At 40.3% G+C, this 13838-nt stretch overlaps 1 protein-coding gene across 1 annotated transcript in view; it reads right to left on the reverse strand.

Moving 5' to 3' along the window:
• Positions 1-13838, reverse strand: part of LOC109449634 (uncharacterized) — a 60279-nt gene that overhangs the window by 37419 nt on the left and 9022 nt on the right. The window contains exons 2-3 of the mRNA XM_088793434.1: positions 11301-12170; positions 2339-2447 (exon numbers count right to left, since the gene is read on the reverse strand). Of these exons, the coding sequence (XP_088649560.1) occupies positions 11381-12170 (790 nt within the window). The 3' untranslated portion in view covers positions 2339-2447; positions 11301-11380. The remainder of the gene's footprint in view (positions 1-2338; positions 2448-11300; positions 12171-13838) is intronic.

A 13838-nucleotide genomic window follows, 5' to 3' on the forward strand; every position in this document is an offset into this window, starting at 1 on the left:
TAAATATTATGATCGTCATCCTTTTTCATCTTCCTTCCCTCTTCTCCTTCTGGATCCTGTGTAATTAATTCATAAATTCAATAAACATTTATTGAGAACTGAACACTTATGAGACACTGGGGTCCAAAGTGGATTGAAAACATGGTCTGGCTGTCAAGGAGTTTGATCTAGTGGGGGACAGCTGAGTGTACCATGATCAGTGCTGTGAGTACAGAGTGTGGAGTTAGAAGGACACTGAAGGCAGCCACATTATCAGGAGGATGGGTTAGGGGGTGGAGAATGGGTGTCAGGGAAAGTCACCCAGAGAAGGCAACACTTGGAGCAAATTTTGAAGGATGAACAGCAGTTGACTGGGCAAAAAAAATGTGTGTGTGTGTGTGAGAGAGAGAGAGAGAGAGAGAGAGAGAGAGAGAGAGAGAGAGAGAGCAGGGGGTGGGGGCAGGACAGAAGCCATATAAGGAAACAGTTAAGATGAAGGTGAGAGCTAGTAGCAGGATGTATGCAGGGGATTGCAGGTGGCTCCATAGAGCTGGAGTGGAAGATGCACCGAGTGTGGAGAGAGATGAGGCCAGAGAGGTGGGCGGGGTCAGGTTAAAATGGGCGTTGAGTAGCAGCTATAGAAACCGAAGCAGGTAAGGAACTGCTCTTTACTCTGAAAGCTGCATAGCACCATGAAAGGACTGTCAGCAGAGGAAGAACAAAATCAGATTGATGATACAGAAAGACTGCTTGGGCTGCAATGAAGTTACTGGCCAAGCCAAGGACCAGGCCAGAGGCAGTGGAAATAGCTGAGAGTTATTGATGTAATCAAGGAGAGTGCTGACAAGGAGCAGTGTAAATAGAGAGGAAGGAACAGACATAAGTGGGGTCGAGAGAAAAATGCTAAAGAATTTCTCTTCACCCTCCTTCGCTGTGCCCAGCCCTTCAGCCACAGCCAAGGAGCTTTGGCCCTTTCAGGGTCTGAGACATATACTCTGCAAACAGAGTAGGGCAGCATACCCTACCTCCTTGAGTGTGACCTTGGTTCCTGACTATTTTTTGTTCATTTTCTTTTTTTTAATGATCACTTTACCCTGTTTCCGACTGCCCCCACTCCCACCCACCCTGGGAGGTTGGTCATCTTTCCTGCATAGAGCCAGGAGGACCTAGTCTGATCTTTCAGTGCTCTGAGTACCTCCTGAGAATGTCAGCAGGAAATGACAGAGACAGGTCCTGGCCCTTTGCATTGCGTGTGATTTTGGAAGCTGTTTCTTCTTAGTCAGGCCCAGACACAATATGTAATCCTCGTCGTTACCCTTGTAGTTAATAATTAATGCCACTTCCCCTTTCCACTGGCCTCCCTCTTTCTTAATTACGGCTTAGGATATTTATGAAGTCATTTTGAAATAATAATGAATACTGGAAATTTCTCAAGCACCACAGAAACATTTTATCACAATATGTGTGTGTGATTTAAATAGTGGCCAGAATTTTATTTTATAATATAGAAATCAATGCCCTAGTTTAATCAACTATTTTTAATGTTTCCTTAGTTTTTAGGATCATTGTTTTTAAACATCTGCCTCATGGCAAAACAACCCATAGATCTCATCTTTTTAAGGATAATGTTCTCTAGCTGAATGGAAATGTTTGATTCACAATTTAGAGATAGTTTAATTTTAAAGTGTATATCTTTTTTTAAATGCAGGATAATCTTCTATTTTTCATAGCAGCAAAATAAGAAATCAGAAATGAATTTTTCTTTCAATGGAGCAAAAATTTTTTTAAATACTTAGCAGTTAGATACCAATTGCTAATTTTGCCCTATTCAACTCTAAGACAATGTCTCTGATGGGCTTCATGTGCAAAACTCTAATATTTGTAAGAGTCACAGCTCTTACTGTTGTCACCTCAAGTGCTCCAAAGGCGAGAGTCTCTGAGAAAATCCCCATCCTGCCTGAGTTGGTGTCTCTGTTCCATTAGTGCACATTCACAAACACTTTGGCCAGCATCATATAACCACCTCCCTTGGAGGCAAAGTGCTTCTCCTCCAACAATGAGGTGGAAATCTGCATGGTGTCATAGCCTGGTTACATGTTCGGATGTAAGTGAAAGAATTAGGGAAGGAGGGCATCTCATTTAAAAGTAAAACCATGTCTGCTGTCAAACACCTGGGGAAGGGCAGGTACTTAGGAGCCAAGAAAGATTGTTGGCTGCTCAGCGGTGCTGACTGGAGGGAAATTAGGAGGATAAATGGAGAGATGAGAGAGAAAGATGGAGAGGGAGAGGGAGAGGAAGACGGAGGGGGGGGGGAGAGAGAGAGAGAGAGAGAGAGAGAGAACACACACAATTTTTATACCTCATCTACCTCTGTCCCAAGCTAGGTCCAGGCTGAGATGATGAGCTGATGCTGCTACCCAGCATGGTTCCTCTGCTCTCTGCACCTCTCCTGCTGTCAGTTTGCTGGCCTGAGGTTATCCAGAAAGACAAAACAGTAGAAAACATATACTCTTATATTCTTCATGGTGGACATTTTATCAGCATTACAGCAAAAGAAAGTAACAAAGTTCAGTATGTTCTTTCTTCACCCTGATCAATCAACTTATTATGCAGCAATATCACTGTGGCTGGCTATGTTCACACTCCATTCACCTGCTCAAACTGTGACAATCACAGGTACCTGGACAGCCAAGAGCCTGATCTTAAAGATAAAAGTAAAAGCTTCATTAGTGAGCACAGCTGGATGGGAAAACACTGGCTTTAGAATCAGACAGATGTGATTATTTTTAATAATTTATCTTCTTACAAGAATGTTAATTTTTAATAAAAAATTAAATTTATTAGCAGTAATTTTAATAAAAGAACAAAAGTTATAAACAAAAAAAAAGATAAACTACCCAAAGGTAATCGCTGTTAACATTTTGGTGCTTAACATTCCTGTTTTTTTCTGTGCATATTGTTAAAATAGTTGAGATTATTATTATATATTATAATCACTCCATTGGTATTATTATAAGTTTATTATAATTAATATTATAGTATTATAATTATTATTAAAACCTACATAAAAACTTTACATAAATTTATATATTATATATTATATATAATTTTATGTATGAAATTTATATATAAAAGTTTTATATAAAATTATATATTTTATAACAAAATTATAATAGAACTAAAAGTTATGTAATAAAGTTATTTATTTATAATAAATTATAATTAATTATTATATAGCCTAATATCTTATTATTTTCACCCAACCTTATTACCTGAACAATTTCTCATGTTATAAACTTTGGGGAGGATTGTCTTCCTGGTTATGCAGTATTCTATTGTGTGGAAGTTCTATAGTTTCCTATTTACTTAGCCATTTCCCTAGTGTTGGTTATTACTAATATTAGGTTCATTTGTAAATAACTCTCTAATGAAGAATTTTATGCAACAAACTTTTCTTTGTATTTTGAACTATTTTCTTAAGATAATGTACATTAGTACAATAATTGAGTCAAACAAAATAAATATTTAGGCTTCTTGATAAAGTTGCCTTCCAGAAGTCTATAAATTGGTACTCTCTCCAACATGCATAAGAGTGCCACCACATGGCTTTGAATCTAATTTTACTTTTTATTGACTGAATGAGTTGGGGCAAGTTATTTAACTTCTCTGAGCTTCATCGGTGAAATGGAGATGCCTACCTCACAGAATACATGAAGTTTAAAATACGTAACATGTAGCTTGGCACAAGTCTAGTACATAGTAAGTGCTCAACCTAAACATTAGTTCCCTTCTCCTTTTCCCCTATTCCTTTTGCACTGTTGAGTAAAAATAAAATTAGGTCTGTTCTATTTCCTAATAGTCACTTACTTAGATCATGGCTGAAACATTTTAACCATAAGGCACCTGAAGTAGTTAACTGTATAATTACAGGCATATTGTTTGTATTTGGTTTATAGAACCCACTAGATATTATGTAATTGAACTGGTAAATACTTGATGCATTCGTTACTGCTACTCCATTTCTGAACAGGGTAACTGTTTTGTATATATATCTATTTTGTTCTTATGAACATTACTTACCATGTCTTCTCAGTTTTCCTGTCAGAAAAATAAGAATAGCATCTATCCTACCTTATTCATGTAATGAAGACACTTGCTAACCACTGAGGTGTTTACTCACAGACTAAATATATGCACATGCAAGATATAGGTAGGATTACAACACATGTCAGAGAAACATGGAAGGGAATAGGAAACAAGGAACTAACATTTTCCCACACATTAATTACACACACACACACACACACACACACACACACTCACACCGACCATGAGAAATGCGTCACAGGTATTCAGATTCTACAGATAAGAAAACTGAAATTCAGCTAAGTTACATAACTTCCTCAAAGTCCTAAGCTACTAGGAGATAGAGACACAATTCAAATGCTAAACTGTATCCTGAGAAGCAGACGAGCATTTTTATGCCTTATAGGCTTAGTCATTATTAACACTATTGTGGGGTTGAACACTTAAATTGTTTCATTAACTTGTACTGTGTTGCTCAGACAAAAAAACAACAACAACAAAAAAAAAAAAAACAAGGTAAATTCCTCTGGGCAATTAATTTTATTATTAATAATTCTGCTCAAAGGATCACTTAAAAGGAAGCTGCATTGATACTGTCATTTAGCAACCAGGTAACCAATGACGGGGACCGGGAGAGTGAGAGAGATTTCATAATCCCTCATTTCATTTGGTTTCAAATTATAAAATATATAAACAAACTCCATGTGAAAGTTTTATTGTTACGGTAAAGTATTGCGTACCATCTCTGTGCAGGCAGCATGTGCCTATAATCATATATAACAAATATGTCATCCTGCTGAGACGACCGGCATATGCAGCTCTGGGAAACCAGAGGCACAAAAGGCAAGGGCTTCTTCTTGTACCCGGGTACCCGGGGCTCCTTTCACAAAAGTGTTCTTAGGACCAGTCAGAGTGATAGCTCCATTCCACCCCCTTTTGGAACAAAGTTGCAGGCCAAAACCTGGCTGAGACTGTAAAGTGAAATAACTAATATTTCTATTAGGTCAAACCATATGAAATTATGATTTTGTAGGTTAAAATGAGTCAAATATCATTTTCATATGGTACAACCCATACATGTGACATTATTACATAAGTACAGAAAGAGTTGTTTCTGGGAACTGATTTCAAAAGTGACATTTGATAGGGTTTTGATGAGCTATTGCCTGTAAATTATATTCATCACTTTTTTTTTTTTTTGATTTTTTTTTTTTTTTTTTTAATTAGTTTCAGGTGCACAAGACAAAGCAAAACTTAGACATTTATCATTTATATCCCTCACACTGTGTGAACCCCCCTCCCCCCATCCACTATCCCTCTGTACGTTCCCAAAACCTCTCATCTTCCCCTTATCCCCACCCCCCCGCCCCTCTAGCAACCCTCTGTTTTTTCCTCCTTGTTTCCAAAACTGTTTCTGATTAGTTCATTCACTTATTCTTTTCTTTAGATTCCGCATATAAGTGAGATCATATGGTATTTGTCTTTCTCTTTCTGACTTATTTCACTTAACATAATGTTCTCTAGGTCCATCCATGTTGTTGCAAATGGTAAGATTTCTTTCTTCTTTATGGCTGCGTAATACTCCATTGTATAAATGTACCACAGTTTCTTAATCCAGTCATCTACTGATGGGCATTTCGGTTGTTTCCAGGTCTTGGCTATTGTATATAGTGCTGCAATAAACATAGGAGTGCATAAAGATTTTTGAATTGGAGTTTTGGATTTCTCCGGATAGATACCTAGGAGTGGGATTGCTGGATCATAAGGTAGTTCCATTTTCAGATTTTTGAGATATCTCCAAACTGTTTTCCATAGTGGCTGCACCAATCTGCATTCCCACCAACAGTGCACCAGCGTTCCCTTTTCTCCGCATCCACGCCAGCACTTGTTGTTTGTTGATTTATTGATGATAGCCATCCTGACTGGGGTGAGGTGGTATCTCATTGTGGTTTTTATTTGCATTTCTCTAATGGTTAGTGAGGTTGAACATTTCTTCATATGTCTGTTTGCCATCTGTGTGTCCTTTTTAGAAAAATGTCTCTTCATGTCCTCTGCCCATTTTTTAATTGGGTTGTTTGTTTTTTTGGAGTTGAGTTGAGTGAGTTTTTTATAAATTTGTGATATTAACCCCTTATCAGATATATCACTGGCAAATATCTTTTCCCAATCAGTAGGATCCCTTTTTGTTTTATTGATGGTTTCCTTTGCTGTGAAAAAGCTTTTTAGTTTGATGTAATCCCACATGTTTATTTTTCCTCTTACTTCCCTCGCGCGAGGGGATATATCAGTAAAAATCTTACTCCGGGTAATGTCTGTGAAGTTTCTTCCTATATTTTCTTCTAGGAATTTTATGGTTTCAGATCTTACATTTAAATCTTTAAGCCATTTTGAATTTATTTTTGTATGTGGTGTAAGGAGGTGATCCAGCTTCATCTTTTTGCATGTGTCTGTCCAAGTTTCCCAGCACCATTTATTGAATAGACTGTCTTTACCCCACCGTACATTCTTGCTTCCATTGTCATAGATTAAGTGGCCATATAGGCATGGATTTATTTCTGGACTCTCTATTCTGTTCCATTGATCTATGGGTCTGTTTTTATGCCAGTACCAGGCTGTTTTGATTACTGTAGCCTTGTAGTATAATTTGAAGTCAGGTATTGTTATACCTCCCACTTTGTTCTTATTTCTCAAGATTGTTGAAGATATCCGGGGTCTTTTGTTATCCCATATAAATTTTAGGATTATATGTTCTATTTCTGTGAAAAATGTCGTTGGTAGTTTGATAGGAATTGCGTTGAATATATATATTGCCTTAGGCAGTATGGACATTTTAACTATATTAATTCTTCCTATCCATGAACATGGTATGTGTTTCCATCTATTTGTATCTTCTTTCATTTCTTTCTTCAGTGTCTTATAATTTTCTGAGTACAGATCTTTTACTTCTTTGGTTAAATTTATTCCCAGGTATTTTATAGTCTTTGGAGCAATTGTAAACGGAATTGCTTTTTTAATTTCTCCTTCTGATGTTTTATTATTGGTATATACAAATGCAACTGATTTCTGAATATTAATTTTGTATCCTGCTACTTTACTAAATTCATCTATCAGCTCTAATAGTTTCTTGGTGGAGTCTTTAGGGTTCTCTAAATATAGTATCATATCATCTGCATATAATGACAGTTTTACTTCCTCCTTACCGATTTGGATGCCTTTTATTTCTTTTTCTTGTCTGATTGCTGTGGCTAGAACTTCCAGCACTATGTTGAATAGAAGTGGAGAAAGTGGGCAGCCTTGCCTTGTTCCTGATTTTAAGGGGAATGGTTTTAGTTTTTCCCCATTGAGTATGATGTTAGCTGTGGGTCTATCATATATGGCCTTTATTATGTTGAGATATGATCCCTCTATTCCCACTTTCTTAAGGGTTTTTATCATGAATGGCTGCTGAATTTTATCAAATGCTTTTTCTGCGTCAATTGATATGATCATATGATTTTTATTTTTCATTTTGTTAATGTGGTGTATCACATTAATTGATTTGCGGATGTTGAACCACCCTTGCATGCCAGGGATGAATCCCACTTGATCATGGTGTATAATCTTTTAAATATATTGCTGAATTCTGTTTGCTAGTATTTTGTTGAGGATTTTTGCATCTATGTTCATTAGCGATATCGGCCTGTAGTTTTCTTTTTTTGTGGTGTCTTTGTCTGATTTTGGGATCAGGGTGATAGTGGCTTCGTAAAAAGTGTTTGGGAGTCTTCCCTCCCTCTGGATTTTTTGGAAGAGTTTGAGGAGAATAGGTGACAATTCTTTTTGGAACGCTCTGTAAAATTCACCTGTAAAGCCATCTGGTCCAGGGCTTTTGTTTGTTGGGAGATTGTTGATTACTGATTCAATTTCCTTGGTGGTAATCAGTCTATTCAGGTTTTCTGTCTCCTCTTGAGTTAGCCTTGGGAGGTTGTATGCATCTAGGAAATTGTCCATTTCTTCCAGGTTGTCAAATTTGTTGGCATACAGTTGCTCATAGAAATTTCTTAGGATTTTTTGTATCTCTGCGGTGTCTGTTGTCACTTCTCCTCTTTCATTACTGATTTTATTAATTTGGGTCCTCTCTCTCTTTTTTTTAATGAGTCTGGCTAAAGGTTTGTCAATTTTGTTTATCTTCTCTAAGAACCAACTCTTGGATTCATTGATCTTTTGTATTGTTTTTCTGGTTTCTATTTCATTTATTTCCGCTCTGATCTTTATTATCTCCTTCCTTGTACTCCCTTTGGGCTTATTTTGTTGTTCTTTTTCCAGATCCCTTAAGTGTGAAGATAAACTGTTGATTAGTGATGTTTCTTGTTTCTTTAGGTAGGCCTGCAGTGCTATGAACTTCCCTCTTAGGACTGCTTTCGCTGCATCCCATAGATTTTGGGTCGTTGTATTTTCATTTTCGTTTGTCTCGAGATATCTTTTGATTTCTTCCTTGATCTCCTGTTTGACCCATTCATTGTTTAGTAACATATTATTCAGCCTCCATGAATTTGTGTGTCTTCCAGTCTTTTTCCTGTAGTTCATTTCTAATTTCATAGCACTGTGGTCAGAGAAGACAATTGGTATGATTTCAATTTTCTTAAATTTATCCAGACTTGCTTTGTGGCCTAACATATGGTCTATCTTGGAGAATGTTCCATGTGCGCTTGAGAAGAACGTGTATTCTGCAGCATTGGGGTGGAATGCTCTGAAAATATCGGTTAAATCCAAGTGGTCCAATGTGTCATTTAAGGCTGTTGTTTCCGTATTGATTTTCTGTCTGGAAGACCTGTCCCTTGTTGTCAGAGGTGTGTTGAAGTCCCCTACTATGATAGTGTTACTGTTGATCTCCATCTTTATGTCAGTCAATATCTGTTTTATATATTTAGGTGCTCCTATGTTGGGTGCATAGATGTTTACTAGAGTTATATCCTCTTGTCGAATTGATCCCTTTATTATTATATAGTGTCCATCTTTGTCTTTTAATATTTTCTTCATTTTAAAGTCTATTTTGTCAGAGATAAGTATTGCAACTCCAGCTTTTTTCTCATTTCCATTTGCATGGAATATCTTACTCCAACCCTTCACTTTTAGCCTGTGTGTGTCTTTTGATCTGAGGTGAGTCTCTTGTATACAGCATATACAAGGGTCTTGCTTATATTCATCACTTTTAAAGTGGAACTGTGAACTATTTCAACAGATATTTCAAGCTATACAAAAGAAAAAGAACTTAATTACAACTTAATTGGACTCTTTTGTTTTCTAAGTCCTGCAGTTCTTTAATTTCTGCCCCTGAAAAAAATCACATAAAATGGCCCTTTGATAGCTAAAATGCATGGTACTTTATAGGACTATTTATATTATCGCTGATATGTGATGGAGCATTAAATAAGGAACCAGAAGCCCTGCTGCTTATTAATTGCATGGTCTTGACATCTGCCACTGACATCTCTGGACTTCAGTTTACATCTGTGTAAAATAAAGATAATACCTTGTCTCATGGAGTAAGTACGACATGAAATGCAATAAAGTGAGAGACCTTTACAATTATAAAGTGTTATTAAAAGTTTATTATTATATGTTAATAAAGAATAATAATGTAGATCATCGAAGCATTCTCTCTCCTCTCTGGTTTGAAGGGAGCTTAAATAGATTTTTACCTCTTGCAGGATAAGGAGAGAGCCACTTGCAAGGACAGGCTCCTGGTTGATTCCAACACAACACCAAGGGAAATGTACCCGTGCTCTTGTTTATCAGTTGACATGATCATTGTAGCCAGACCCACCTCATTGCTAGGGCCCTGGAAGATTCTTTTGTGGGCTTTAATCATTCAAGTAGGCTTTATACATGGATCACTGTGGGGACAGAGCCAGGAGTGCAGTTTCCAGGCTCTCGGCCTCAGGTGGAAAGGTGCTGGCTCAGGTAGAAAATAAACATCAACTGTGATTGGATGGCCATCAGCTGTGGGTAGTTGGCCGTCACCTGTAACCAGTGAGCCATTGGCCACTAATATGACTGCTGTGGCCACGCTAGCAGGAAATGGGGGCTAGCAAGAAGATGGTGGCTGGGCTGGCAAGTGCAGATTGCTGTTAGCACGGCGGATTGCAGCTAGCAAGTGGGGTTGGTTGGTTGATAGCGAAGAGGACCGTAGGTTGCAGATTGTGTGGCTCCTGCTTCCTGTTTCTCCAACCCAGCCGCCAGCGAGACTATAGTGATGTGACTCCCCTATCTATGGCTCCGTGGGTGCTCCTTTTTGGCCTCACCATGTCCTGCGTTCTTATGTGGGGAGCAGGACCAAAGACCCCATGTGACACCCTGCATGACAGGCAGTTTAATCAATTTTGAAAAGGAGGGAGGAGAAGAAGAATTCAAGTATGTGAACAGTTTGAGCCAAGACACCAGGACTAGACATGGCAATTCATGGTAAGCTAAAGGGGGGTATGACTGTTGAGAGTAAGGGTGAGTCCGCTTTGAAAGTGTTAGGACTTTATTCTGTAAAAAGTAGGGAGGACATCCCATAGGCTTTGGAGCAGGGAAAAACACCCCAGAGTAACACAAACCAAGATGAAGGTCAATTCTCTAACTTAGGGGTAGGTGGAGAGATTAAGGAGCCTTTCATTTCCCAGTTATACAGAAGGCTTGAAATGCAGATACCCCTCAAAGGAAACACACTGACCTAAACTGTAAGTTCCTTGAAGGCAAGGTCTTAGTCATTTTTGTTTCCTTGGTGTCAAGCACAATACCTAGCGATTAAGAAAGACAAACGAGAGAGAGAGAGAGAGAGAGAGAGAGAGAGAGAGAGAGAGAGAGAGAGAGAATTGCTGAACTGAACCAAATTCACACCGAGGTATGAATGGTGGGGCTTTTTAAAAGCTTCACTCTTGTGGAAGCTGAGAGCAGGCCACTACTGACGGTGCCTTGAGCATGTTACTTTTACAATAAACGTAATGCCGCCTACTTCGGTTTTGCTGAAAGAATTAAACGTGATAATGGATCTAAAGGGCTTAATACATTGCGCTGCACAAAGTAATAGCTCAGTTAAGTCTGGGGGAGATCGCTGTCTTCCTACCAAGTGGTAGCCTCACGAACCGAATAAAGGAACCCTTGGGCCGGGTGTGTAGTCTAGACGCAGGACCACCCCTCCACGTTACTCCGCAAATGCTCGGTGGTTGGACCCCGCGCGCGACGCCGCAGCCTCGCCACCCGCGCCCACTCACCTGCCGGCCAGCTCCTCCCGTCCGCCTCCCACCCGGCCAGGACCACTGCAGGGCTCGCTCTGTACCTAGAGAGCGGCTCTCTATCTCCCAGACCGTGGCGGTGCGGGGTCAGGGCCGGGGCGCCGCGCACCTCGAGCTGCTCGGGCAGCCGTGGCTGGAATGCGGTGCGCGAGGGTGGCCCGCAGGGCGGCCGCGCGCGGAGGAAGGCGGCGTTCGGAGGGAAGGGGATGCGCCCCCTCCCGCCCCGCGTCCCCCGCCCACTCTATCATCGGCTGCTGGGGACCACGGAAGGTCAGCGCGCCTTGGCCTCGGGATTCTGGACGTGGGTGGGCTGAGAGGGGGCACGGGAGATGTAGGGCCGTCTGATCAGAGCCAGCTTCCGTCCAGCCTCTACTCGACCCCGCGTCGCTCCTATTCACACCCCTCGTCGCGTCCCCGCAGCTGCGGTGCCCTGGAGTCACCGTGATGGTTCCCGGAGGAGGCGCGATGCAGTCCCTGCTGCTAGCTGCAAGGTGGAGGTTGCCAGGGACAACGGAATAGCACCCAAGCGCCCCTTCCCGCGGCGCCTCTCCAGAAGCCTGGGAGCCGGGCAGAGGCGGAAAGGACGGACGAGGGGAGGCGACCACTCCACCACACCCACCGCGGTTGTGTGTCTGCCACCCCAGGGCCCGAGTTTCCCGCGGAAGCGCGGGAGCGGGGTGCGGGCACCAGAGTGGCCCTCCCAGAGTTAGGACCTGGTCGCGCCCCTTGCAGCGGGGTTGGTGGGCCGAGTAGGGGACCGCGCCTGGGGCGCCTTTCCAAATCGTAGCGGTATCGGAGTTCTCTGAAATGGACTTGGTAGGGGAAGGGAACTGTAAGAGAGGAGTTAATCTGAAGATAGTTCTGTTTATTCTATATTAAGATAATTCTCCTGCTCCCCTCCGGGTAAGTCAGAGAAATAGCCCAGGTTGACCGAGTCAGGTGCTGCTTTAGAAACACTTTCTGCCGCCACCCTGGCTGTCTTCTCCTTTCTCGAAGTAAATACTAAGGATTGACTGACTGTGTACCTCTCCACACAGCTTGTCGGAGAAGGTTAGAACAGACCTTCCCTAGGATATTCTTGTAGGAATCTCAAGGTTTATGTTCAATTTTGTGACTTAGCGGAATTGGTGGATGGTAGGGTATGCACATGGTTAGCGTCAGTAGGTACTAGAAGATAGTTTTCCAAAGCGGCTGTGCCATTTCACACCCCTACCAGCCATGTGTGAGGGTTCCATTTGCTCTACATTCGCGCCAGCACTTGCCAACTGTCTTTTTAATTTTAGCCTTCCGGGGTGTGTAGTGGTATCTCACTGTAGGACTTTTTTTTTTAGGTTGAATCATGAAAATGCCGATAATTGGCTTACAGAAGTGGTGATTTCATATGACTCGAACTAACATGTATTTCCGTGGTAAGTAATGATGGTAAACACGTTTTCATATGCATATCATCTCTTTTGTGAGGTCTGTATTTCTGTCGACACCTTCTTCCGTGTTTACATTGCGTTGGGTGTCTTTTTCTTCTGTGATGTGTAGTTTGCCTTTTCACTCTTAATGATTTTTTTTATGTATTGAATTATGCCCCCCCCCCCACCTCAATTCACATGCTGAAGTCCTGGCTCCCAGTACCTCAGAATGTGAGTGCATTTGAAGATGTGAGAGGACCTTTAAAGAGGTAAAATGAAGTCCTTAAGGGTGGGCCCTGATGCTATATGATTGATGTCCTTATAAAAAGAGATGAGAACACAGACCACGTGAGGACTGCCTGAGAAGGCTGCCATTTCCAAGCCAGGAGAGAGGCTTCAGGAGATGCCAAACCTGCCCACACCTTGATTTTGGACTTCTAACCTCCAGAAGAATGAGAAAATAAATGTGTTGTTTAAACCACCAGTCTGTGTGTATTTTGTTATGGAAGCCCTAGCAAACTGATGCATGGTGTAACTGATTAATGAAAGTTCAGTGAAGTCCAGTTTATCAATTTTTTCATGATTAAGTTTATGATTTTCTTTTATTTTTGTGTAAAACCCATTCTTGATTTTTTAAAAATTGCTGATAAAATGGGTAGTTTTTAAAGGTACAGACATACAATCAATTAATATATGGCTAAAAGCCAATATCATGCTCAATAAGGAAATATTAGAAATACTGCAATTAAAGTCAGGAAGAACACAGATTTCTAACTCCATTATTATTTAACATGATTCTGGTGATACTGTTCAATGTGATTAAACAAGAGAAAAAAAGCAATGGACACAGTAATTGGACAGATCATTTTAATTAAATGACTATAATTCATGGATGATTTGGTTTCTGACCTAGAAAACTCAAGGGAATCAGTTTTAAAAATGCTGCAACAATGTGAGACTTCTTTAAGATGATTCAGTCCAAATATAATATAAAAAAGCCAATAGTCTTTCTACATATAAGCAACAATCTTTGGAGGAATGTAAGAAAGAATCCCATTTAAAATAGTACCCTCCCCCAAAAAAGGGACAAAATATCTACTATGAATAAAAGTCA

The sequence above is a fragment of the Rhinolophus sinicus genome, chromosome 16, assembly GCF_057876585.1.
Source record: "Rhinolophus sinicus isolate RSI-liver-muscle chromosome 16, RSI-T2T, whole genome shotgun sequence".
NCBI classification, from domain to species: Eukaryota; Metazoa; Chordata; class Mammalia; order Chiroptera; family Rhinolophidae; genus Rhinolophus; species Rhinolophus sinicus.